General features: G+C 51.7%; 1 protein-coding gene across 1 annotated transcript in view; it reads right to left on the reverse strand.

The window, feature by feature from the left end:
• The window catches only part of CDH23 (cadherin related 23), a gene marked incomplete at its 3' end in the record, with an annotated part of 189,176 nt that overhangs the window by 60,552 nt on the left and 102,608 nt on the right, over positions 1–26,016 (reverse strand). Inside the window, exons 10-15 of the mRNA XM_084265242.1 lie at positions 18,476–18,625; positions 17,541–17,699; positions 3,114–3,178; positions 2,424–2,661; positions 1,729–1,834; positions 1,331–1,458 (exon numbers count right to left, since the gene is read on the reverse strand). Of these exons, the coding sequence (XP_084121368.1) occupies positions 1,331–1,458; positions 1,729–1,834; positions 2,424–2,661; positions 3,114–3,178; positions 17,541–17,699; positions 18,476–18,625 (846 nt within the window). The remainder of the gene's footprint in view (positions 1–1,330; positions 1,459–1,728; positions 1,835–2,423; positions 2,662–3,113; positions 3,179–17,540; positions 17,700–18,475; positions 18,626–26,016) is intronic.

The following is a 26,016-nucleotide window of genomic DNA, read 5'->3' on the forward strand; positions in this document are numbered from 1 at the left end:
TAATCAGCTCCCTCTATGCTCAACCCTGGTTCTGCCTTTTCACGGCTCTTGTTCCTCAAGTGCTGTTGTGAAATGCCTCCTCCTTGTTATGCTTCTTCCTATTTTCTGGCTTCTATTTTTTTTTCTTTCCCCTTTTTTCTTTTTCCAGTTGAGAGAAAATCCCTTCGGTTGAGTGTGGGAGAAGTGACAGCTACTTAAACCCTGCCAGCGTACAGACTCAACCCAGAAGAGATGACCTGCTGAAGTGTGGTCTTTAGGAAAAGATGTTTGTGCTGTCTAAAGCCCAGCATGGGCAGGATGTATTTAGCCACTGCTAAATACACCCCCAGCACTGCATTATTCTCCCTCTCCCGATTGAGCCAAGGGAGCTGGAAGAGAGGCATGCTTGATGGGACATCATTCCCATCATACAGCACCATGGACTTCATCATCTTTGCCTTCCCAGACTGACAGTGCCGCCAGCCTGGCTTAGATCCCATCACCATGAGACTGACAGGTTATCAAGCAAACTGTCTCCAGCTCTGATACCTCCCCCTCCAGATATCCTCAAACCACAATGTTCCTCAAAGTGACAGCCCGATCTAATCTTCCCCGAGGAACGCTGAGATGCTTTGCCTTTCCCAGCAACAGCCCCTCCTCAAGGGGGTTTGCACCTATACCGGCGCATGGGGCGCACCATGGGGCCCACAGCCCAGCTGGGACAGCTGCTGTTGGGGAGATAAACAAGCAACTGCCTGTGTGTGATTCAGGGACCAATCATTTCCCACACTACAAGTGCTAATGCACAGGTGGAGCGCTCTCCTCTGCATCTGAGCTGTAGCAAGTGCCTCCAGTATCCCGGCCAGGAGTTCCCTGTGAGCTGAGGAAAGGGCTTGCTGGGTGCTCAATGAACTTTCCCAGTTGAAAGCAAGAGCAGAAAGAAGATCTCTACCCTTTTCCCAGCTCTGCTCCTCATTCTGAGGTTAGCTGGGGCTCCTACCACATTACTTCCAGGGGTTTCTCTGTGCGTGATGCATGCCTGAGGAGAGGGAGGTGGTGCATGGGGCCAGGACAGCTCCTATCTGTACTTCTCTGTGGTGACATGCCTTTAGAGATGCTCTCTGGTGTCTGCTGTCACCCAGACCTTGCCAAATGTCAGTGACAGCGTTTCTTTAACCAATACGTATGACATGTAAGTACATGAGACGTGTAGGACACCCACGAGACCTATGCAATTGTAAACTACACGTACGTACCTGCAGGGCAGGATGGTCTTGCTGGCTTATTGATGGTTTTACAGCACTGCTATGGAGCAGTCACAGGGAAACCACAACACAGTGGCCATACTTACAAACACCTCGATGGTGACGGGGACGGTGCTGTTGAGCGGTGGGTTGCCAGCATCCTTGGCCATCACAGTCAGGTAAATAACCCCGTTGGTCACCTGCTCATAGTCGAGAGGGTGGTTCACGCTGATAACTGAACGGATGAAACACGAGGTGGTCAGGGGGACATTCACGCGCCAGCAGGATGGCGGGCAGGCTTGTGGGGAGATCTATCCCATCCACACTGCCTCCTCAGGGCCAACAGTGCCTGTTCGAGGTGGCAATGCCTCAACACCACGGGGTGAGGTTGGGAGGCTGGAGTGGGTTCAGAAAGCTCACCAAGGCGACTGCTTGCAGGGGTGCAAGCACAGCCTGAGCTGCTGCTGTTTGTCAGGGGCACTGCGGTCCCGGGACCAGTGCTTACCTCCATACCCTTCTGACACTGTGATGTCGAAGTAGTCGCGGAAGGCAGATGCCTGCACGATGCTGTATGTGATCTGGTTGTTTGGAGGGGAGTCCTCATCAGACGCCTAGGGCAGGAGTAGAGGCAATAATGCACGTGGGAGCCATGCTGGTTACAGGTAATGGGGAAGAGCAGAGGGGATGGGGGAGGACTGGTCTCCTCTTCCGTCCAAGTAGAGCAGAAAAATGGTGGAGGACAATGCACTCATCAGGGGCCCCAGGGAGGGGGTGTGTTTGTAAACTAGCCTCTTCTCCCATCCCACCTTTCAAAAAAGGGATTCACCAGGTCCCTCTCCCTGCAGCTCACAAATGGCAAAGTTTATTTGTGTGCTGAAGGAGTAAACAGCATTCCCTGCCTGCCATAGCAGAGGTTATAGCTCCATCAACAACAAACATCACCTTACTCTGGGTGCCTGCTGACTTGAGGCAGTGCCTGTGCTCTGGGAGAAGCCCCAGGTCCTGGGGATGCCATCTGGCACCGGACTTGAGAGGAAGAGGAGGAGGGAGGCATCCCGTGGTGGCAGCATTGCACCCAGTTGTACTTCGCAGTAAAGCACAACACCTTTTTCCATTGGGATGCAGGGCTGGAGGGAGACCTCACCTGTACCCATCTCCCCACCACACATCCCCAGCGGAGCCGCCGCTCCAGTCCCTCACCCGGAGCCGGACCACCTGGGTGACAGAGGGCTCGTTCTCTCGCAGGGCCCCCAGGTATGCCTCCTTCTGGAAGGTGGGCACGTTGTCATTGACATCGAGGACATTGATCCTCACACGTCCCGTCGTTTCCTCCCCGCCGCCATCCCGGGCAATGATGGTCAGGGTGTAGCGCTGTGTGGTCTCGAAGTCCAGCCGAGCCGTCAGGAGGATCACACCTGTGTCCTTGTCCAGTGAGAAACTGAGGGGACAAGAGAGGAGCAGGGGAAGAGCCCTGGTGACCACATGCTGGAGAGGTGGGGTGGCAGCAGCCTGGCAGCTAGCACCGAGGTATATTACGTTCCAGGGCATCTTCACGAGCTCAGGGCAGGTGGTGGCATAGAAACTCTCAGTGCTACTCCACAAGCAGAGAAGGGAGGTTCAGAGGCCCCCAAATCCTTTCTGCTGGGTACCCCGCACGCACCCCTGCAATATGCATCTGTCTGTCCCAAGCACTCTGGTGCCTGTACGTCCTGAAGCACCAGGCACGTGCTGCAGTTGGTGTCACCCCTTTCAGAGAGCACGGTGAGGTTCTCACAGGGCACCTCGCAGGTAGGATGTAGCAAACATCCCTCAGTTGCCACGTGACTTTTAGTGAGGATAGAAGATGACATTGAAGAACCAAAGCTGTGCTGGTGGTTGGGTCACACTTACCGGTCGGGGTCATCGCTGAAAAAATAACTGACTTTCCCGTATGTGCCCACGTCATTGTCAGTCGCCTACCAAAAAAAAATTAGCAAATGAATTAATAAGTGAAGGTTCTTTTGGCAACATTGCATTATGCACACTGGTGAATCCACTGGATACTCTCTACCTGCTTCTGCATCGGTGCAGACCTTGCATGCTGCTGCTTATCGCCCAAGGGATGTGGGGCTGGGTTATCCCACACTGCCCCAACTCGCAGCCCACTCTGGATAACAAGTCCTCTGGCCACACCTCTCAGCATCAAACATCTTGGCAGTGGGGAAATTTCACGTGTACACACTTCCCCTGGCAGACTAATCTCATCTGGGAAGCACATGTGAAATAAAGGTCTCCACGGACAATTCTTGAGGGCCACCCATCCTGGCTCCACAAAGTCCAAGAGCCAGGACCCTGCACATCCAAGGCTTGTACCATTCCCTGGGCATTCAGGACTGACAGTGTGGCTTTGGGGAGAGGAAGAAAACCTTATCCTCCCTCCAACTCCCCCTCCCCCCCCCCACTAAAACGCAGATCAGGAAAAGCAAGAACAGGTATTCAGACCTTGCTTTTCTCCTGCTGGAGAGCCCTTCTGGGGATGCAATCTGCTGCAACCCTGCCAACGGACCAATGCCTCTTGGGATGCTGCAGTGTTCAGTGCCAGCTCTCAGTCAAGCCGCTGCTGGCAGCGGGACTTGGATGCACGTATGCCCGTCGCCAGCTGTTGATGCTGGAGCAGGCTGGTCATGGCTAAGCAACCAGCACCTTCTGGGGAAGGTGTGTGAAACATAGCATGTCAGCACTGGATGAGCAAGGCAAGATTTATGTATGTTTTAAAGTCTAATGAATATATAAAATATGCATGAGCAGTGGCAGGAAAAAGGAGCAGAAAATTTTATTTTTAGGTGAGAAAGTGGAATACAAGCCCCAAAATATCCTTTTTCTCCCCCAGTATATTTTCTAAATTGAGTCCTGTCTAGATTACTTAGACACCAACAGGTCTGTGAAAAACCAGGGTCAAAGACACATTTTATGTCCAGATAGCATCAAAAGGCTGTATTTTAGGACTGGCACAGAACACAACCCGTTCCTGAAACCTTCCTGATTTATCGATGGCCTTGATTACCCTTGACAGCGGAGTAGGAGCTTGAGCACGTCAAACTGCTTTACCCCCTGTACGCTGCTTTCCTGCCACACCACGGGCTGGGTAAAGGAAAAAGGCAGGAAAACTAACCAGAATGAAGTAATTTCCAACCCCCTCAAATGCTTCCCCAGGCTCAGGGGCCAAATTCTTGCTGCTCCATGCCAGCCAAAGGGTGCGCTGGTGGAGCCAGCCTTCCAGACCTACTGATTGCCCTGGTTTTCCTCTCTGCTGATAAGATACAATTTACTTTCTGCGTGGTGAATGGCAATTGAACCTGCCCATGAAAATCTGCCCAGAGAGACATCTGTCCAGGGAGCGGTACCTGCTCCTAAAGTGCCAAGCCCTGCCTGGGGTGTAGCTTGCTCTGAGGAGGATGCCTACGAAGGTGCTCCATCCCAGGCAGAGATTTTCTGTCCCTTCGATCCCTTTTCTGAATAGAAACATCTGGGGACGGGGTTAAATCTACCCACTCTAGCTTCTCTCCGCCAGTTAAATACTGGTATTAGTCCCACATCTTAATACCTTCCACCAGCCCCAGTGCTGTGAATCGTGATGGCAAGCCCCAAAAGCACAGCTGGGGCTGGACCCACTCTCAACCAAATCCTCAAGCACTTTGAGCATCCTCAGCATCGCCTGGTACAAGCTGGCCCTCGACTTCACCCAGCCAGGGTTTTTTTCCAGCCATTACTTCAATGCTCACCTCTGTGAGCCTCTGGGTCCCATTAATCCCTAGATAGCAGAGCCTGGAAAGGTGTTTTCCATGCACCTGGATCAGCTGGTGATGAGATAATTATTTACAGGGGGCCAGACAGTGTCACAAAGCCCAGGCAAAACTAATTCCCTTCATTTGGTCCCATACAATTGCACCTCTAAGTGCTTATTGCACTGACAGACAGCACAGGAAAAGTGTAATTTGCTTCTGCTAAGGGAGGAGGGAGGAGGAAATACAGGGAAGGGGGAAGGTTAAAAGAAGGTTAGCATATTGCCGCTCAGCACAGAGGTCTTGGGGAGCCAAGCCAGGAGGTCAGGCTGAACTCCGAGCTGCGGCGATGCTGGGCCAGGCTCACGAGAAGCCAGGAGGCTGGGCAGCCCCCTAACACCACCTCACCTAATTAATTACCCTGATTTATACTAGGGGGGGTGGAAGGCAATGCCTGCTTGATGGCTTTCCTGGCAACAGAACATCAGGGACATAATGCAGGGCAATGGAGCAGGTTACTTGAGCGTGACAGGGAATATGCAAAAAGCAGAATCATCCATGCTCATTTCTACATTGCCAAACTTTTCTCCCTCTAAGGGTAAAAAAAGATGCTCAGATGCTTGAATCCCCTGGGGAGGCTACACATACCACAAGGACTCCCAGTGAGCACACGCAACCCCTTCACATAAGACCCCCGAATCCCACTGAGCAGATGGCTTTGCAGGGCCTTTTGCAATCCCTGGGTGCCAGCTGTTTTCCCATGGTTGGCCCCCCTCCCCTGACTGGTCGGCTCCCCCCGCCCCTGGCCTCAGCATGCACACATCCATCCCCGCAGCCGGAGGGGCAGGAAGGCGTCTGGCTGGAAGTTTCCTGGGGTTTAACCTGGAGAAGCAATCACACGGCTCTTACAGCTGCTCCTCTCCTGCCCAGAATATTAAAAGCAGGATTTGCCCACTGGAGCCTGCAAAAGGGCGGGATGAAAACGCAGGTCCCACATCTGTATTTTATGAGCTGTTACTGGTGGAGCCCATTTCTAAAAAAACTCCACATTTGTGCAGCTAAACTCTGGGAGAGCAGTAGGAAGAGGAAAGCCTGGATAACCCAAGGGATTAATTTACTGAGCTGCAGCACGGCATGGGCACCCGGCACGTGAATCACAGGTGTACAAAAACACCCACAGCCCAGCACTCCATCCATCTGCATCCCCCAAGAACAAGTATTTTGGGGGGGTTGTGTCTTCCTGTTGTCCCACCAAGGGCCTCTCTCCCTTCTCCATCAGATCACAGGCCGGCAAAGATGGAGAGCCAGGAGCCAGTGAGCAGCTCTGCTCTCGCGGGTAAATCTGCAGGAAAAGGGCATGTCGTCCAATTTGTTTGGGGAAACAATAGCAATGTTTGACATGTCATCGGGATTGATGGAGCAGAAATTTACATGGGAGAATTCAGTTTTAAACAGCTCCGCGGAGCTTCGCCCGGTAATGGCTTCGACATTCATCATCCACTGAGCCCCACACTCAACGACTCCTTAAACTGCCCGAGATTAACTCGACTCGCAGCAGCTGCAGGCAACGCAGCAGAAGGAACTGAGAAGAGCTTAAAGAGCCCAGATGAGCCTTTTTGGGCAGCACAGATCCCCCACAGAGCCCACCTGGATGGCAGTCACACACGCCTTCTCCCCCACCCCTGCCAGCAAAAAAACTCCACACTGGACAGGGATGAGCAGCTGGGGGTTGGTTGCAGGGGTAAGAAAATGTGTCAGAAGGGGATGATTCCTCACTGTATGGGTGAGATGGGCTACCTCATCCTGCCTGCCTGAAGATGGCTTCCTCAGCTCCTCACCTTTCCCTCTGGTGCAGGGCTGCAGGAGCGGGTCCTGGCTTGGGCTGTTCTCCTTCGCCTGCTTTGCTTTCCATCCCCTACCTTGCATGCAGAAATCAGGGGAATAAAAATTGATAGGGAGCAAATTGCTTTGGCCAGAAGCTCTCTGCTTAAAAGAGTCGTAGCGGAAAAGCAATTACCCAACGTCAAAACGCTGTCAGGGAACCAGAGTGACCGGGTGTGAGTCTCGTCCCACCGCTGCCTGCCTTCTCCCTTCTCCGCTGGCCCTGCCAGGTAGGCAGCAAGGATGCCAAAGGCACCACCAGCTCCAGCAAGATACCTGAGGCTGGGCCATGGGAGAAAAGAAACGGAAGGAGGGTTCCCATCTACTTCCTATGTTTTTTCTGGGTTTTTTAGGAAAGTGAGGCAGACTTGGTCTCTCATTGGGGTTGCCATGGGCTGCTCAGGACATGGGTACGAGCAAGCCAGGGTGGGGAGCCACATACTGCCATCCTACTGATTTTTGGAGCCACCTAAAGCTGCCTGCACTAAACAGCAAGTGTCCCTTCTTAAATGCAGCCTGTTGCAATGTTCAGGTCCCAGGGGAGGGAACCTAACCTCTGGTATTTCCCCATGGATTGGGATTTGAACTATGATTTAGGGGGGAGAAACGTGAAGGGCCAAGAGTTTCAGTGAGAAGCAATCGGTGGGCTGCAAAATCTAGATCAAGAGAACTTCAGAAAACCTACTTAAAGCCATCACAGCCCTTCCCAGGCGGAAAGCGGCTCTTTGGCCAGCATTGCCCGCCCCGACCTTGCTTCTTCCCAAGCCTTTAAAGAGCGGCTGCCTGGCGGGAGGCGGCAATCAGGCACAATCGGAGCCGTCCAGCATCCTCCTAGTTCCTCGTTCCCACCTCCCTCCTTCCCAGCTAATCACACTGCTAGGCAAGGTGGGAACAGAGAACAGGGTTTGGGAGGGGTGGGGAGGGAGGTGGAATGCTGGGGTACCACTGCTGCCTTCTCCAGCAGCTCTGGACCACGAGGTCAGCGCTGAGCTGGGAGCTCAATCGCTGCTAATGACCCCAGAGGGCTGCGCAGAGCCTGGTTGAGGGGAGGTGGGGAGTTGGGGGGGAGGGAAGGAGAAAATATCCAATCAACCCCCCTGGGAACTGCAGAGCTTTTCCCCACCTCTTTTGCCAGCCACCGGGGAAAACAACAGTCTCCTTGATTGTGTTTTATAACAGCAGGCCCTGCAACATCAGCTCTGAGGTTAACACTTGCCTGGGCAGCAAGGATTTAGCCAGGAGTAACTGGAGCTGGGCTCCTGCGATGGCTTGGAGGCTGGGGTTTAAAAACCCACCCAGCGGAAGGCGACAGAAGATGACCCAACTGAGAAGAGCAGGGACTTTGAGCTGGGGTTTGCACCATGCAAGGTGACAGCAAGAGTGTTTAGATGCACAACTCAGTGGGTTTCACCAGAGCTCCGTGCTGGAACTGGACGCAAGTACTCTGGTAATGAACCGTATTGATTTCATATTCTCCTGTTGTCCACCTAAATGGCAAGTGGCACATCTGATAGATTAAATAACCATACAATTGCCTAGCTTGACATCTCAATCACTTTGCTGTTGGGTCTCTAATGAATTTTACAGCCCAGCAAAACGGAAGAAATTAAGGTCAAAGTCCAACGGAGGGAATATAAATCCCCAATGAACTCTTAATTATTCACAAAAGCTCCTGGAAGCCAGACACACCTCCCAACATCTCCAACTCCGTTTCATCTGGGCGATGAGGCTAATGAGCGTCATCTGGGGCATGAAGGAAAGGGGGGACAAGAGCAAAGGAGGGAAGAGCCGAACCGGTCCATGTCTGGAGATGGACAAGTTGGATCCTGGTCTGGAAAATGGGGAAAAGCCCAACCTTTGTCCAGTGAAAATGAGGAACACCCTGGATCTGGATGGAGCCCATGGTTGCCCCAATTGTGAAGTAAACCCAGGCGGAGAGCCAGATTTCTAGGTTGTCAGCTCAAAACACATCCCTGCCCGGCTCAGGTGTTCCCAGAGAGAGCCATGGGGATGCTTCTTGTTCAGCATGAGGGGCTGGACAAGGTCAGCTGTCCACAGGATGACATTGTCCCAGCATTGTGTCAGCTCTGTCGGAGCTCTGTGGGTGGGAAAGCACAAAGGGTTTGGGGGAGGATGTACGGAGGTGAAGATGGCGACTGCCCTAAAGGGATGACTAAGGAGGATGTGTGAAACTGGGGGAAAACATCTCCATCACCCAGCTGCCTCCCAAACCAGCAGCAAGGGAAAAACTACTGGGAACGCTGGGAAGAGCAGTGATGAGGAATCCTTCCACCCAGCTTGTGCTTTGCACAGGCTGGTTTGTCTTTGTGGTTGGGGCTTTTTTCGGGATATGTGGGGTGGAGGGAGGACTACAATGGTTTTGTTTCTCCAACCTCTGAGCTTTAGCTGCACGTTCCTTCTGACAGCTCCATCAGGAAAGGGAGCTGCTGCAGAAGCTGCAGTGTAAGTGCCTCTCTCTCTCTCTCTCTCCCCCCTCAGCGCTTGGGGGCTGTTGTGATTCCTATTCCACCCCATTTCAGTCTTACGGATTGATATTTAGATTAAAGAGATAAACACAGCCAAAGAGCATTGGGCCCTGACAGAAAGACGAGGGCTTCAGCTCCGTCAATCATGCTGCTACCTGGTAACTCCCTCCTCCTCCTCCTCTTCCTTTTATTTACAGAGCCGGATTGATAAGAATATTTAACTGGAACAAGGAGTGTGAGTATAGGTGTATTTTTCTTAAGAGAAGAGATGCAGGAGGAAGACAAGCCATTCATGTTTGTCTTTCCAGGCAATTTGGATTCGTGTGCTTTGATTATTTAACTATTTACTGTTTTTGTGTAGTTGCAGTTTTCCTCTCCCCTCTCAGATAAAGGATTCAATTTTCTTTTAAGCAATGGGCAAATTGGAAGAGGTTTTTGTTCTGTTTAAGCACAGCTGGAGTTGGAGCGCTGGGGTGGGGGGTGGGGTGGATTGAGAACAACGAGATCAATTAAGATGCTAAGGGAGAGGGCGAGGTGTGTGGGCCAGGGGAGGGGAGAAGGGCTGGAAGCAGAGAAAGTCCAGGCTTGGAGGACAGCAGAAATTAGCCCTCCTTCTGCCACGGCCCTTCCCTCACCCTGGTTCTTGCCCAGACCCAGTCAAACCCTGTTATTGCCATGTTCCGGCCAAAGCATTCCCCCCACACCCCACCAGGGATGCATGCACCCTTTTACTGCTGCCCCAAAGCAGGTCCACATCCTTCCTCTCTCCATCTGGAAAATCCTCCTGAGCCCATCCTCTGCAACCCCTGGCATGTTTGGCTGGCAGTACCCCCTTACTACCTCTCCTTGGCCCCCATCCTCTCCAACAAGGGCTTTCAGATACATTTTCCATTCACTTCAAGCAGAAAGAAAGGATGAGGACTGACCAAGGAGTCCACCTCGCCTGGTGTTTGAACACCCTGGGCTCCCCAAACCCACATGCTGCCCTACCGACCACCAGTGCCCTGTGATGGACTACACCCAGTCCTAAGAATGGGAGAGCACTCCAAGGCACCACAGATAGAACAGGAAATGGTTTATCTCCCACCTGATTCCACCCAGAAGCTGAGGATGTGCTTATCCCTGGAAGCCTTTTCATCCATCCACTGTCTATGTGGCATTTCCCCACCTCACTCCCTGCTCCAGCTGGCTATGTTCCTTACTCCGTGCAACCTCCCCAAACTCTGGAGCGATGCAGGCTTTCCCCTCAAGGCTGGTCCTGGACTATTACAGTCCCCTGCATTCACTTTTCCTCGCAGAAAAAGGAGAAAGAACAGCTTCAGAGATCCTCAACAAACAAAAGCCAGCGGTAGATGTTGAAGAATAGCAGGTGCCCTTGACCAAAGGGATGGATGGATGTGGCGTGAGACCTGAAGGCTGCACAGGCAACCAGAGGAGCACCCCCTCCCCATCTCCATGCTTACAAGCAAAGCCCCATCCCAAACATGTTAGCCATTGGTACTTGAGAGTCGGATAAACCCATAGGGATGCAACCCTTCCAGGCTTGGGATGCTACCCTCCCAGGCAACCCAAAGCTGCATCACTACCCTTGCAAAGCTCAGCTGGGATGCTCGAGCCCGTGGACCGCAGCATCCCCATGTCCCTGCTAAACTCGCACCAGTGGCAGACTGATGGCTGATTGAGAAAGCGATTTGCATTTTAAATAGGTGCTTATTGATGTCTGCAAGTCTCCTTCCCAGGGTGGGAAAAGTACATTATTACTTTCTTGTTGACTGGCGTTTACAGCCGTCTGGAAAGAAGGGGAAAGAAAAATTGGGCCGGGATCGATTTTCCCATCCCCGATGCGAGGCCAAAGAGAGATCGAAGCACAAGAAAACTAACAGCTGGGTGGTAAAGGAGAGAAACTTTGCCAACCAAATTAAAGGTTGCCTTAATGAGGAGAGTAATGGAAGGTTAATTAGCACATTTACTTCATTTGGACCTTACTAACAAGGCTTCTCCTGGGGAAATGCAGTAGCAGAGAGGGGGAGGACGAGAATCCAGGTGAATGGATGTGTCGGGGATGATGATCAGGGAGGGGACAAGCCATGGAGTGCAACAGAATGGGACTACTCAGGAATGTGAACCAGAATATACATATATATAGATAGATAGATATACCCTCCCCCCCCCCCCCAAGCGTTCTGCAAAGAAGATAGACCTTTGCTTTGCTCCCCTCAGTAAAATAATCCGAAAATCATAATCTGAAACTCAGGGACAAGAGGGGAAGCAGCACGTTGTGAAGCACAAGGCTGCCGTACAGGTTCAGATTATTAAGTCCCGAGGGAACCCGGTGCTTATTTTACCACCTTGCTGCATCCAGGAAGCTACAGAAAATCATTCCCACACTGAAATCAATGCCTGAGAGCTGAATCAGGCACCGTCGTTTCTAACCTGAGATCCGTGGGCTGCTGGAGGTGCTCCGAGTATTCCTGTGGGTCTGCAAAAGGTAACTGGAAAGCACACCCGAAGGCTTACCTGGAAACGTCCTGTGTGTAGGGAGCATTTCAAGGCTCTGGGAAAGTCTTGGCATCCCCTTCAGGCTCCTTTGAGGGTGGTGGCTGGTGGTTGCCATGGGGAGAAACACAGCACCATCCCAGAGCAGAGGTATTTCTAGGTAAGTCCCCAAGGCAAGGCAAAGAGCATAACCTCAGGAGGATGTGGGATGCTAAGGTCCCAGGGAGAAGGCAGACACTAATTCAGCCAGTATTTGGGACAAATCTCTACATGACTAAAGAATGGCTGGCCTAAAGAGGTGCCGGAATGGCCAGCTGGCTCGTCCCACCTGGCCTGAGGAAGGATGAGCTGGCAGGAGAGCATCAGGAACCGCAGGGGTTAATGTCCCTGCTGGGAGATGCTTTTGTGGGGGCTGAAGGCACCCCTCCAGAAACCTCTCCAGGTGTCCCCCCTCCTCATCCTTGCCCTTTGCCAGGGAGCGTGGGCTGGGAAGGGGCTACACTGCAGCCCCCTCAGCTCACCCCCGCTCGCTGGCCAGTTGATGGAGCCTGCAGCAACTGATCCCAGCCTGTGCAGCCAAGCCAGACCCAGGCAAATAAAGCGGAGAGGAGGGATCACGGAGCTAGGATTACTTTCCACACTTCCCTGGAGAACCATTTTTCTCCAAACCCTTCAAGGCAAATCAAATGCATTGTTGTGTTAAAAACAAGTTACTTTCAGTTTGTTTGGGCTTTAATGATTTTGGTTATCAGAGCTTTTCAGGAGGACTTCGCTGTACAGATCTGTAGGATACGAGGAGCTTAAAAAGACCTCCTGCCCCTTAATTCTTACCTCCTGCTGGGTCCTCTTAGGCCCCTTCTCCATTCCTCCCAGCCTAACAAATACATCAGCAGTGGAGAGCAAGGCACATACCTAAGCCACCACACAGGTCCCCGGCTTTCAGAAAGCACCACACTGATGCCAGCTCACAGCAGGGATCCCAAAGGCAGTTTGGGGGGGATGCTGTGCTCTCTGCTCCATCCATCCCAACACTGGGACTCTGTAAGCCTCGCAAGGTGGCCGGTCACAGGCACGCTGCAGGCTTGTCGTGACAGGTGTGAATGCACACTTGCACCTTCCCTGCTCTTCTCAGCCAAGCATCCTCAGCCACACGCGAGGGACACGGCTGGTGCCACAGCCCCAGTACATCACTAAAAGGCTGGGGGGGATGCTGGGCTGAACCCCCCCCCACTCCTCCGCTTCTCTGCCTGCTGCGGGGAGCTCGGCAGAAACAAGGGTGTACTTTTTCAGTCACTTTCAGCTTTCCCAGCTGAAGGGTCCATCTAGCGCCAATGCCTCTCTCCTCCCAAGTCCCAGAAGAGCTCCTCAGGAGCTGTTTCCAGTCCCACCACAGCTAACACGATGCCAGACCAGGGGACCGCTTTTCAAACCTTCCAGCACCAGCAAAGGAAGGAGCAGAGACCCAAGCAGCTGGGTCTGACACCAGACTAGTATCAGTCCTCTTCACAGCCACCGGGCGTGGGACACCAAGACCTTTCATCCTGCTCCCATAGCTCCGCCATCGTGCTCCCCGGGGGCTTGCAAATCAGTGGTACTATTGCCTGCTGCCAGCAACAGGGCAGCTCGGAGCAGGATGGAGAGGAGCATCAGCGTGAGGGTATGTACCAGAGGGCTTCTGCTGACTCCAGTGGGATCACACAGAGGGACTGCCCCCTCCCTCTCTCCCCCAGATCCTCCCAAGCTTTCATCCTAAAGCAGGGGGCATGCTTTCTGGGTTTCCCCACCTCACTCCCTGCTCCCTAGCACTGTCCTTGCCCAAGGCTTCCTACCACATGAGCCCCGTGCTGAAGGCAGCACCCTTGCTCAGCACACAGTCTTCCAGCCTGCTCCCTGCTGCCAGCACCCACTGAAAGCCCCCAGCTGCCCCAGGGGTGTCAGAGCCCCAGATAACTCAGGGTGCAGCATATGTTTCTCAGTGCCTCTTGTTCCTTGAAGGTGTGAAGCTATACCGCTGCCTGCTTGTTCAAGAAGTGTGAAATTCTCTCTCTGACCTTTTCTGTAACGTTATTAAAAGGCTTCATGGCCAGTTGTTTCAGAAGAAGAGATAATATTTCAATATCTGTTGGTAGCTGGGGCAGAACTTGCCCATACCTTCAGGCTGAGCCCTGGTCATTTCCCTGCTTCAACCCAAGCTTTGCCGAAGGAGCTTGCTGCTGTGCAGGACCTCTCTGGCCTGGCTTTCCCCAGCACAGCATGCCTCTGAGCACAGGAAAAGAGAAGTTTGCATGGGGAGAGGCAACTACCAGCTGCAGAGCCCCAGAAAGCCTGCCCTACCTCAGGCTCAGCCTTTGGGTTGCAACGCACATGTGAACTCCAAACAGATGTGATGTTACAGGGCAACCTGGAAGCTTTGACTGTGGTAAAACCAGACCCACAAGAAATCTCTGGCCTAAGGGGCTTATCACATGGGTAAAGAGTGCAGAGACAAGAGAGCAGGCTGCCTCCAGGTGTATCGCAGGCTCTCTGTACACATGGCAGGAGCCATTCCTGGCCTTTACAGATGTTCTGGTGCAAGCGAATGATTACCTGAATCCGTATGATAAATGCGTTTCATGGGTGGGATCAAACAGATGGATGGGTGGATGAGCAGACAGACAGGCAGACAAGAGAGACAAGAGAACAAGACAACAAAGAGCAGGCAAGGAGAATCTTAAGAGGGCGGATGAGGCCGTGGCATTGTTGCGGGGAAGTACCCGAGGCTTGCGCAGGAAGCTGGAGGGGATATGTGCAAGCCCACACATAAGGAATAGAGGCAGAGAGCTGAAAGCAGGCAGCAGCTCTGGGTCCCTGCTGGTTGCCTGTGTGCTTTGGGTTGGTTTACAGTTGATTTATACGTGTAACAGGCAATGTTTCTCCGCTGTCACTGACATTAGGAGCTGAAATGTTGTGGAGATGAATGGCCGTTTGTCACCACAAATGAAGTCTGCTTGCTCTTCCCCCCCCTCCCTCTCTCCTTTTCTACTCTAAGCTGGCCAAGCAGAGGGCAGCAAGGGAAGGAAAATCATGCTTGCTCGGCAGGGCAGGCTCACTGCCCTTCCTCCCAGGGCAAAAAGAAAACCCCTTCCCCTCCCCATCACCCACATCCACCCGACCACGCACAGCCAAGGGAGCGAAAGCGACTGCAGGAAGACGGGCAAAGCAGCCCAGGGTCTTCTGGGCTGTTAGGAGTAACTTCTCCCCCTTCCCCAGGATGTCAGGCTGGGCAGAAGATCAGCCACCTCCCACTGCCTCAGCTCCCTGTGGTTCTAGCTGCTCACCTCCCTGCTGGGAAGGAGCTGCAGGCGCTGCTCTGCCGTGCCAGTTCTGCTTGGCCATCCCTTGCACGAAGCTTCCCACTGTCCTTTGGCAACCATTCGCCCAGCCTACGCGCTTCCCCTGTTCAACCCAAGCTCATAAACCTCCTGATTTGGCCTTAGCATGCTGGAAAACTTTTGCCCCTCCAAACATGCAATGCAAAACCCGTGCTTATTTTTTGCAGCACTGAGCAAAGCGGGAGCCAACAAAGGTCCCCTTTCACAGGGCCATTGTTCAGTGGCCACCAAAGAACCAGGCACTCCACATGCCTGGACAGCCAAGCCCTAACCCCTATGAGGAAATACGCATAAAGAGCCCCCAGGCAAGCTGAAAAGAAGGGAAGAAAGGAGAAATGAGTAGGAATTCAATAGCAAGGAACACAGACGTTCAGCAGCGTCATCCTCGCATGGCCCCTTTTGTCTGCAGCACGTGGGATGGTTGGAGAGGCACAGTGCAGGCAGACAGCTCCTCGGGAGCGAGCAGAGGGCCGCAACTCAAAGATGAGCCGCAGGAGCTGGCACTTGATGGGGGTTGTGAAAAGTTTGGGATCAGCTGGGAGGGCAATCTGGATTTCAGCACTAATTGCATCCATTCTGATTTATCATAAGGAGGATTCAACTCCTGGCATTCGGCGCTCGCTCTGAAACGCTGGCATAGCTGGAAGTTGGGGAAAGAGGAGACGCAGTAACAATCTCATTGTTTAGTGTCTGACGGCCTGACTAGCTAAACATCTGCTTGAAATATTAATAACTGTCAGATGGGAACAGCTCGGGGGCTCTATCCAGTTTCACACCATCTGTTTGTAGAGTAAACACACTTAAGCACAGGCACATACACCCAACCCTTTTGTCAGGGCTTTTATTCTCTGGATCTGCGCCGGGCAGGGGCAGGCCAGGGCCAAGTTGGGGGCTATGGGGGCAGCAAATTTGTCTATAGCTGATGATAGCAGTAGTAATGCATCCAGAACCTAAGGAGGGGTTTTCATAGAATCCCAGACTGGTTTGGGTGGGAAGGGACATCAAAGCTCCACCAGTGCCAACCCCTGCCATGGGTAGGGACACCCTCCACCAGCCCAGGGTGCCCAAAACCTCATCCAACCTGGCCTTGAACAATGCCAGGAAAGGGACAATTTCTTCCCAATACCTAATCTAAATGTCCCCTCCTGCAGCTGAAGGGCATTCCCCCTCCATCCTGTCCCTCACTGCTCTCTCATCACCAGCACTTCTCCAGCTTTCCTGGAGCCCCTTTAGGGACTGGAAGTGGCTCTAAGGTCTCCCTTGAGCCTTCTCTTCTCCAGGATGAACCACTCCAACACTCTCAGCCTGTCCCCAGTGCAGAGGTGCCCCAGCCCTCAGATCATCTTCGTGGCCTCCTTTAGACTCATTCAAACAGGTCTGTGTCTGTCCTGCACTGGGGACCCCAGAGCTGGATGCAGGACCATGATGGGGGTCTCACAGGGGGGTAGAGTGGAGTTTTGGTGCTCCCCTCTGATATTTCCCATGCCAGATGAACTCTGTTTCCTATTTATATAGCTTTTTAGCACAGGATTTCTTCTGGTTCTTGCTGTGCCCCACAACGGCACTGACATAGACTAATATTGCTTTCACTCCCTGGGAAACATCTTCTCACAGAGGATTTTGGGTCCTCACACCAACTCAGGTGGGAGACACAAGCCCTATGGAAATATGATTCTATCAACACCACCTCTGCCTGCTGCACCACCGTTCTGCTGCCAGCCATTCAACACCACGCTCTGCTAAACATAGTCAGTCATGCCCCTCTTTTTCCCTTCTTTACCCTTTTATTGGGTCACCTGACCTCAATTTGGTTGAGGAAGATGATGCTTCCAAACAGGGCAGTGAGAAAACCCGCACTGCAAGATAAATGTTGGGCATTTACTCTCACTGATGAAGCGACCAAGTTCACTAGGTACCAGAGGATCTTTGCCCAAAAGAAGATAAGAGAGAGGCAATGAATATACGTTGGGACACAAGCCACGTACACAACTTGAAATACTCAGTGGATCCTCTGGGTTGAGGAGCAAGGCAAGGCAAGACCATGACTACCATGACCAGCATCTACTGCCTGCAGATAAGACCTTTCAGTGCAGGACTCTCCTCGAGCTCCCAGTGTGGTGGGAGCCATGTGCACATCTCCCAGACACAAAGAAAGGTCAAGCCATCTGCTCCAAAAGCCCATGGGAGGGCTATACCCTGCCACCAGCATCTCCAATAACTTCACCACCAGGCTCTCAAGCCTACCACCTCTTGATAACAAGCGCCAAAGAGCCACATGCATGCCAAGAACAGGTCAGAGAGCACCAGGATGCGTCTACTCACATGGACCTGGAGGACGGTGGTGCCCACTGTGGTGTTCTCAAAGAGGCTGACGTTGTACAGGGCCTTGCTGAAAATGGGACGGTTGTCATTCTCGTTGATGAGGTTGATCTTCACACGTGCGAAGCCAACGTGGTCTGGGACGCTCTCATTTGCAAAGAGCTGTGCAGAAATGGGAAGCGAAGGGGGAGAGTTGGAGACACTGCGAAGCTTGGGAGAGTTACCTGTTCTTTAATGGAGAAAGCAATGCTTTCCTGAGCTGCCTCACCAGGCAAGCTGGCTCAGTACTAACTACCAAAGCATGGATGCTCAAAAAGACCCTTCCTTCACCCCTTGGAGCTGCTCAGCTCTGGTTTACCTCAATCCTTGGGTGAGCCAAACACCCTGCACCACCTGCCCCAAACAGACCCAGCCTTTGCCTGGAAAACTGGGGAACCAGGACCAGCCACCCCACCGCAGCCTGGAGCAAGGGTAGGAAGGCTCTTCCTCATCCTCCTCCACCAGTGGTCTGAAAGCTCCTCTGCCAGGACTGATGCCGCTGGCTTGCTGCAAGCCTGCTCTGCCTTCCTTGTGAATTTACAGCTCAAGCAGAGCACAGGACAAAGCAGGAGCAGGAGGCAAGGAAGAGTTTGGGTGCACTTAAACCTTTGTTTTATGCTCTATAAAGATTTTATGGCCCCTTGACATAGTGAGGGGCAACACGGTCTGCTTAAGCTCTTGCAGCTGAGCCTTTGGATGTTGGAAAGAGAGAGAAGACATAGAGCAAATCTCTTCTCTACCTCCTCCTTTGCTTTATCATATTTCCATTTTTTGAGGGCCATTTTTTAGTGGTCCGGAGTTTCATGGTGTGGGTTAGAGAGAGAAAGAGAGAAAGTTGGTTAACACTAGCTCTTGGGCCACCCTTAAAAATACAAATGTCCCATAGAGCACAGCCCTACCGAAAATTCATAGCGTGGGATGGTCTCAAAGTCCAGTGGCACTGCCACACGGACACGGATGTCCGCCTTCCCCTGGATGGAGGTCGGTGAGATGATGAAGTGGTTGGAGTTGTTGCCCACCAAGTAAACCTCGAAAACACTGTTGGGTCCCTGGGAAGGGAGAGAGGAAGGTTGACAGTGACAAAGGAGGAAAGACCGCGGTCGTTGGGAATGAGCCTGGAACAAAAGCACCAACCCAACTGCAAAGCTTGTGTGTGGGGCACAAACCTGCCAGGGGCCGCAGCTTGGATGCAGCTCTTTGTCGCCTTCGGATGTGTAAAAATGGATACCATGCAGTTACCAGAGATACAGGGGAGCATTTCTCTGCTTGCATCTCGTTAACTGAGCCGTACAGTTCAGCACTAACATTAAGCACTCTCTATTGTGTTTTATCACGCATACGGTGCATGAAAGGAACATGTCCCTGGGATGGCCTGCACAGTACCCAGCCGGAGGGAAAATCCCTTTTGCTGTTTAGATCCACGTATCACACACAGCATCATACCCCAGTGTTTTATCACAACGTGCCAGGGAGGCACAGCATGGGTGCCTCTCCCAAACAGAAGGCTCTTTCCAGTAAAACAGCTCAGGCTGGGAACTGGAAAACTCCTCCTGTCCCAATATCTGGCTGGCAAAGCAGCAGGACTGCCGACATCCAGCAGCAGTTCAGGTCCCTAGCTGCAGGCACAGCACACCCCTTCCCAAAGCACAGCCCAGCGGAGCACGTGAAAAGCAAGCTCAGAAGCAGCCAGAGCTGAATTTCCAATTTTCCCCAAATGACTTCCCTCCTATCAGAAAAAGGGACCAATTAAAGTTAGGGGCACTAACAGCAAAAGTTGGCTAAGCGTGACCTCCCCGACCCGGTAACATGAACAGAATCCTGGCTTGCCCTCCTCTTCACCACATCTCCCCCAGCAGCCAGTAGAGCAAGGCGGGCAAGCTGAGCATCTCCAGCAGAGCCACACAGCAGGACCAAGCATGGAGGGCACGCAGGGAGCTGCACAAGTGAGCCCCGAGGGCACCCACCACCCCAGGAGCTTAGCAATGCTCAGCTGGTGGATGCTGGGGAGCGGACATCCCTACGGAGGAATCAAAAGGAACCTGTCTCAGAGCAGACTTAACTCCGTCCAGAAATTGCTTTGCTGGCAAACTGGGAAATACCAACCCCAGTACAAGTGAGGGATGCTCCTCAATACCAGTACAGAGCCTGGGAGGGGTGGAGCAAAGGATACAGAGAATGGCAGGAGAGAGCATCGCTCCCTGAGCCATTATTTCACACCCTATCTTTAAGACACCAATTTATAGCTAACAACCATTTTCCACCAGCCACAAAAAGCCATTTCGTGGAGGAATTTCTGCCACTGAGCCCTCGGTGCCTCTCTCAGGGCCCAGCACCCTCCCTGCAATACTTGAGAGGCACCTTACACGGCAGTGAGTGGCGAAGGATTTTCTTGGAAGCCAGAGAAGTGCGACTTTGTTGGAGGCACGAGATAAAAGTTGAAACATCAAAAGCAAGCCAAGTTATTTGTGGGAAGAGAGTCGGGTGGATTAATTCCCCTCCAGCTGGGGAAGGAGATCAGCCTCCAGATACCCACCATCCCTAATTAGCAACCCCTTGAGTGCCTCAGTCTCCCCACGTGAGGTCTGGAGAAGGGGAATACATCTGCCTCTCGGGAGGGCTGCCGCCAGTTGCCATTTATATATTTATTCGGCTATTTATTTTTATTTTTTTTATTTCTGCCCCCATGCTGCTTTCCTTGCTCCTAGATCCTGGAGCCTGAGAGCCCCCTGCGGATGGCTGAAAGCAAATCTGAATATTCAAATTGTTATCAGCTGCCCGGCAGAAGGGGCTGGCTCAGCCTGGCTCACGACTGTACCCCCCACCTCGCTCCCCTCTCCGGAGAGGAGAGGAAGCCACGGGGAGCTGCTTACATTTTCCTCACCCTTTCCTACCTGTTCCTGCCACCCAGAGTAACCAACAGATCTGAAACGTGTTGAGTGCGGTGAAAACCAAACTCTGAATCCCTGGGGTTCACAAAGGTCCTGGTGTGCAGCCAAGCATTGTCTCTTTGCGGTGCCGAGGATGAGCGTGGGATGCATGGGTGTGCTATCGGTGCATGATGTGTTTTACCTGCTTGCTCCCACTACTATCCCCTCTGATCCCTTACCCACCGCCTCCTGCATGGCTCGAGATTTTTTCCCATCCCTGCAAACAAACTGGCTCCTTCACCTTCCTTCTGAGGCATAAATTAACGAGCAGCCTGCAAAAGCTTAGCAACCCTACAACAATAAACCTGTCTGCACACTCACACCTCTATCCCAAACAAATTGAGTTATAAAGAAAGGGGCTTTGGAGGGAAGTTTGCTACCGCGCAGAGCTACGGCATGGCCACGTGTTTCCCAGCTCGTCCCATTCTGTGCCAGTGCACGGGGCCAGCACTTGCCATGGCTCAAGGCTGCTTCCTGCTGCCTCCTTCCCAGCAATCAAACCTCCTCCCAGCCGTAGCCAGTGCCGCAACTCATGGAAATTTCACGTCAATTCAGCTAAAAGACAATCGTAGCTGCAGTTGGGCATAATTATTACTTTGTTCTTTGCGTGCGTATTCCTCGGAGCATGTAATAGGAGCTGCACAGTGTCCCTGCTGCCACAATGCCAGCATCAACCTCATGCCGATACCTGACTTCCAAAAAAGCAACTGCTGACTGATCTGCCGCAGAACGTTTCAGACTTAGCCAATTTTTGACGGACCTGTTTGCAACCCCACACTCACAATCCCCATCTTAATATTTAAGGGGGGCTGGGACAGAGGGGAGCCCATTCCCGGACACAACTAGCACAGCATGGACCGGCAGGCAAGGGCAGAGGCTCAGGCGCGAGGCTGAGAGATGCCAGGAGGTAGGTACATGTGTCCCAGAGGTCCCAAGCATGATATGGGACCTGCTCATCCACCTGCTACAAGACACATCCAAAATTTCCCTCTCTCCCAACCTGCAAGATGTGGTCACAGGACATGGCTCACCACACATCGGGGAACCCTTTCACACATCAGGAGGCTGGGAGCAGCCACACCAGCTGTTCCAGCTTTGAGGATGCATCATAAGCTTCACCCCTGCTTTTTGCACCCAAAGCTGCCCACCAGCTTTCATCCATCACTCCTTATGGGACAGAGCATAGATATGCTTCAGCAATTACTCAACCTTCTGCCACTCAAAGTAAGCATTCAGCATCACTCACCAACAGCTATGCAAAACCTTAAAAGCTAAAAAAATGTAAGTAACCCTAACCTCCAGGCAAGCAAACAGCCCTTCCTCAATCATACCCCCCTCCTCCACAAAATCACTGAGGTGCTTAGGCAGCCTGGAATCATTTTCAGCACATAGGGAGCTCAATTTGGGAAAAGCAGTCTGGGATCTTCAGTTTTCTTCTCTTCACACTCCCTGGGGACAGAGCTCCCTTTGGTTCCCTCTACCTTAGCTGAGGTGCAGCTTGCTTTGCCAAAATGGAGAGCCCTGCCTCTCCAAAGCACAAAACCCAGTGTAATTCCAGCTGTCTTCTCAGCGACATTCTAGGCATAGGCTATTACCTACAGAAAGCCAAGGGGAGTTTAATATCCCTCGTTCTGGCACATTTGCAAAGAAAGTGCTAGGAGTTTCAGGAGCAGTGGAGGAAGAAGGGGAGAAAGAAAAGTTTAGTTTATATTTTTTTTTAAATAAAGGAATTATCGCTTCTTTGTACAGCTTGGATACTTTATGCCTGGTTCTAGCTAGTTGGAGACAAATAATGCTTAATCCTTCCTTTGAAAACACAAGGCATAGAGGGTTATTCTCTCCACCCGCCTAAAAGCATTTGACTTAAGCAGCCTCTCTCCCATTGCCCAACCAGCCAGCTGAGGCTCCCAGCACCCACTGCTCACCCAGCACCCAAACAGGAACCATCTGAAGACTCACTTGGCACAGGCACTCATCCCCTGCATCCCTAAAGACCTCGCTGGGGTCACATGTGATGCAGGATGCCTGGGGTAAAATGCTTCACATCCTTTCTGATCATCCTCCCCATGCTGGCAGCTCTTTTCTCCCCTCTCTTTGGCTGTCCTAAGTGACGGCCCTTGCCTGGTCCCCCACTTCCAGAGGAGTTTTCTCCTTCCTTGCTCTCCCCAGGTTATCTGCTGAATTCCACACACGCCTGCACAGACGGGATCAATCCGAGGCTGCCTCGCCTTCAGCTTATCTCTGCTCCAAATGATTGATTTTCCCTCTTTAAGGGTAATTTGCTGGTGAATTCCATGTATTGCAAAAACCCCTGTGAAATCTAATTCAGCCCGACTGGCAGCTGGCACTTTTGGGAGAGAATACTCAAGTGCCGTCAATTCCCCTTTACAGTTCCTTGCCATGTAGATCATATTTATAGCGTCTGTATCTGTCATATGCATATATATACTACAGATGATTCATATATTGCACCTGCATACGCATGGTCACATGCGATATCCCATCGCCAGTCTCCAGTGTAGCTTTGTGCAACGAATGCCAGAGCCTGGATTTTCTTCCTTCTTTATTTGCCCACCCCTGAATTCCCCATTTACCTTCCTCGATATGCTTATTTTGGAGAATTGTTTCCCAAATCATTCGAAAATGTCAGCCCATCATACTTGTGCTTTATACAGCCTCTGCCCTTTTCTTCCTCTTCAGCCAAGCATGTCAAGGAAAATCAAGTGAAAGTCACGTCAGAAGACAGCTGGTTTCTCTGATGCGCCCCAGGAAAGTGTGTTCCTGTTTCTCTTAACCTACCTTTGCAGATCCTGGAGCAATAGGAGACTCAAATGGGGGATGCCCTGAAGGATGCTCTGCTTCCTTTCCTGCAAGGCCAAACCCTTGTCTTCTCCCTAAAACACTGCATCAGGCTTCCAGGTTGGAGAATACTGGTGTATCCATTAAAATGTCCCCCACCTCAGCCAGCCGTGGAGCAGATAAGCCTGAGCCAAACAGCCGTGTGCCCTGGCTTATTGAGTGCTTTTGATAAACCACAGAGAATGTAAAAAAGAAAAACCAGCACACCTCTTGGCTACACCCCAAATCTATGTCCGGGGTCATCTCAGCTCAACCCAGGAGCTTGAGATGCTCCCTGTCCCACCTCACAGCCCCAACTGGCTCTTCATGGAGCCACACCACAACTATGTTTGAGGGATGGCAGCTGGGAGTTTGGCAAGGGACAGACCCAGAGGAGCAGGTTTCTCTTTGGAGGCACCCTGCCTAGATACCTTGCCCTAGACATTCATGCCAGCCCAGCTTCAGAAAGGCACTTAAAACACTGAGGTGAATTCAAGCGCTCCCTTTCAAGCGTGGTCTTGTGTGCAACGTAAATACGTTTTTAAGTGCTTTGCTGAATCGCTTAATCTAACTCCTTCAAAAAGCAATCATTTAAGTTTGTGCAAAGCACACCAGAAGAAAGGCCGACCAGAAACCCACCATTTAAGGCGGCCACGTGGGCCTGGTTACAAAACACCTTCTTGTTTAATGGCCTTGGCAGCCCACGCAGTGTGTTTGAAAGGCAAGGCCCATGTGATACCTCTTTCCCCAGCTCTACAAAGACACAACCGGGGCGCTATGGGCAGACAGGCAGGCTCCCCAAAGCCATCCAACCCCCCAGGACCCCTGCGTGGGGCAAGGTTCAGGTGTGGGTTGCTCCATGCCAGAAGGACCTCAACGAGTGCGAGGGTTGAAGGAAAAGCATCATGATTTGCTGGAGGGACCAGAAGAAGGCTGGATGGCTTGGCTCAAGGAAGAAACCAACCTGCCAAGGGGCTCTCCCAGGACTTAATGACATGGGTTGGGAGGCAGGAGACATAACTCCAGGAACATGATCTTCCTGATGACTTTGATTTCATGTGTTTCTATCCATCTGCTCTCATTTATTTATTTATCTGCTACTCCCCAGAGACATGTATAATCCTCCTCTTGTTTTCCTTTGCCCCTTACACAAATGAATCATGTCATCTCCAGCATGCAGGCTGCGCTGCCAGAAGAGCTTCTGTCAGCCATGTCCCTGCCTGAAGACCGTGGACCTCACTCACTGTCCTATCCCTCTACCCCTGCACCCCAGAGAGTTGAAAGCGCCTGGCCCCTTCTCGGCTATCTAAAATCCAGATGGACTGTAAAAGCCTTGCAACACACAGAAGGTAATCAAGCATCTGAAATCTCACCATGAGGTGACTAGCTTCCCTTTCTTTAAGTTGTGTACTGAAATTTTGGGGGTGTCGGGGCCTCTATAAATACACCACCTGGGAAGCAGCACTAGAGCAAGCCTCAGTCCCACTTCTATCTCACATACATCTGTTGTCATAACCTGGCTATCCTCTCCTCATTTCCCCGCTCCCCCCCGCAAAGTGCTACCTCGACTCTTAATCCAGCTGCAAGCGTCAATGAGGGGAAATAAGAAAGATCCACCGCAGGATAATGCGGGGAAGGAGAGGAAAAAAAGCAACCCAACTGCTTATAACTTTCCTGCCTCCAGATATTCCAAGACATCAGCTCTCCTGTGTTTCTTATCAGTGAAAATAATGCTACAGTCAAAGCAATCTGTGCTAATATGATGGTCTCCACAGACTCATACAGTAAAACTCCTTCTGAACTCCCTTAGCGCAAGAGGTCCTCTCTCAGCAGTTTTAAAACTCTCAGCCAGTTCTTTTGGGGAAATCTCATGGAGTTAAAGAAATACACCAAAAGAACAAGCCTACTTTTGTTTTTTTGCAAGGCTATTTTTTTTTATTCTCCCATTTTTAAAATTAGAAAGGCTGAAAAGTGAATTCTTCAATGGGAATCACTCCAGTAAAATGAGCTTTTAACCAGAAATAATGATAGATCCTTCATCCTTCTGGCACAAACAGAAGTGCTACAATGCCCTTCAAGGACGGATCTGCTGACATCTCTCAGAAAGCACGACAGCGGCTCTATTCAGAAACTATTCTAAGCATCTGTCATATCTATATCTTCTTTATTAGCAATTGACATTTTCAAGAAAAAACATTCTCTATCTGCTTAATAGCTCATCTGCACCTTTCTGGGCTGAACTCATAACTCCTGGATGGTGACGACATGTCACAAGCAGATTATTAGTTCTGTGTCATAATCACTTCACATGAAAACGATGGGATTTCTGGGTGGCTTTACGAAGCGCGGTGAACTCCACCCAGAGCTGGGGAAAAGCAAATCCATCATTTCAGCCAGCAAAGGCATCTTAGAAGATGCATGTTTAACAGACCCACCGGGATTTTGGAGGGGTGAGAGGGCGATATTCCCTTTTCTATGCCTCAGTGCTGTCCCATCGTTCACCTGAAGTGCAGGAAAACATCCCAATGATGCCATTTATTCTGACAAACCCTCATCTCTCGCTCAGCATGAAGAGGAATAAGGATGGCTCTATAGCCAGAGCCTTTCCAAGGGATTTTGGGAAGTTCACCATGAGGTGTCAGCACTTGTTTGAAGCACACACCACGCAGCGTGGT

This window comes from Gallinula chloropus (genome assembly GCF_964237585.1).
Source record: "Gallinula chloropus genome assembly, chromosome: 5".
Lineage (NCBI taxonomy): Eukaryota > Metazoa > Chordata > Aves > Gruiformes > Rallidae > Gallinula > Gallinula chloropus.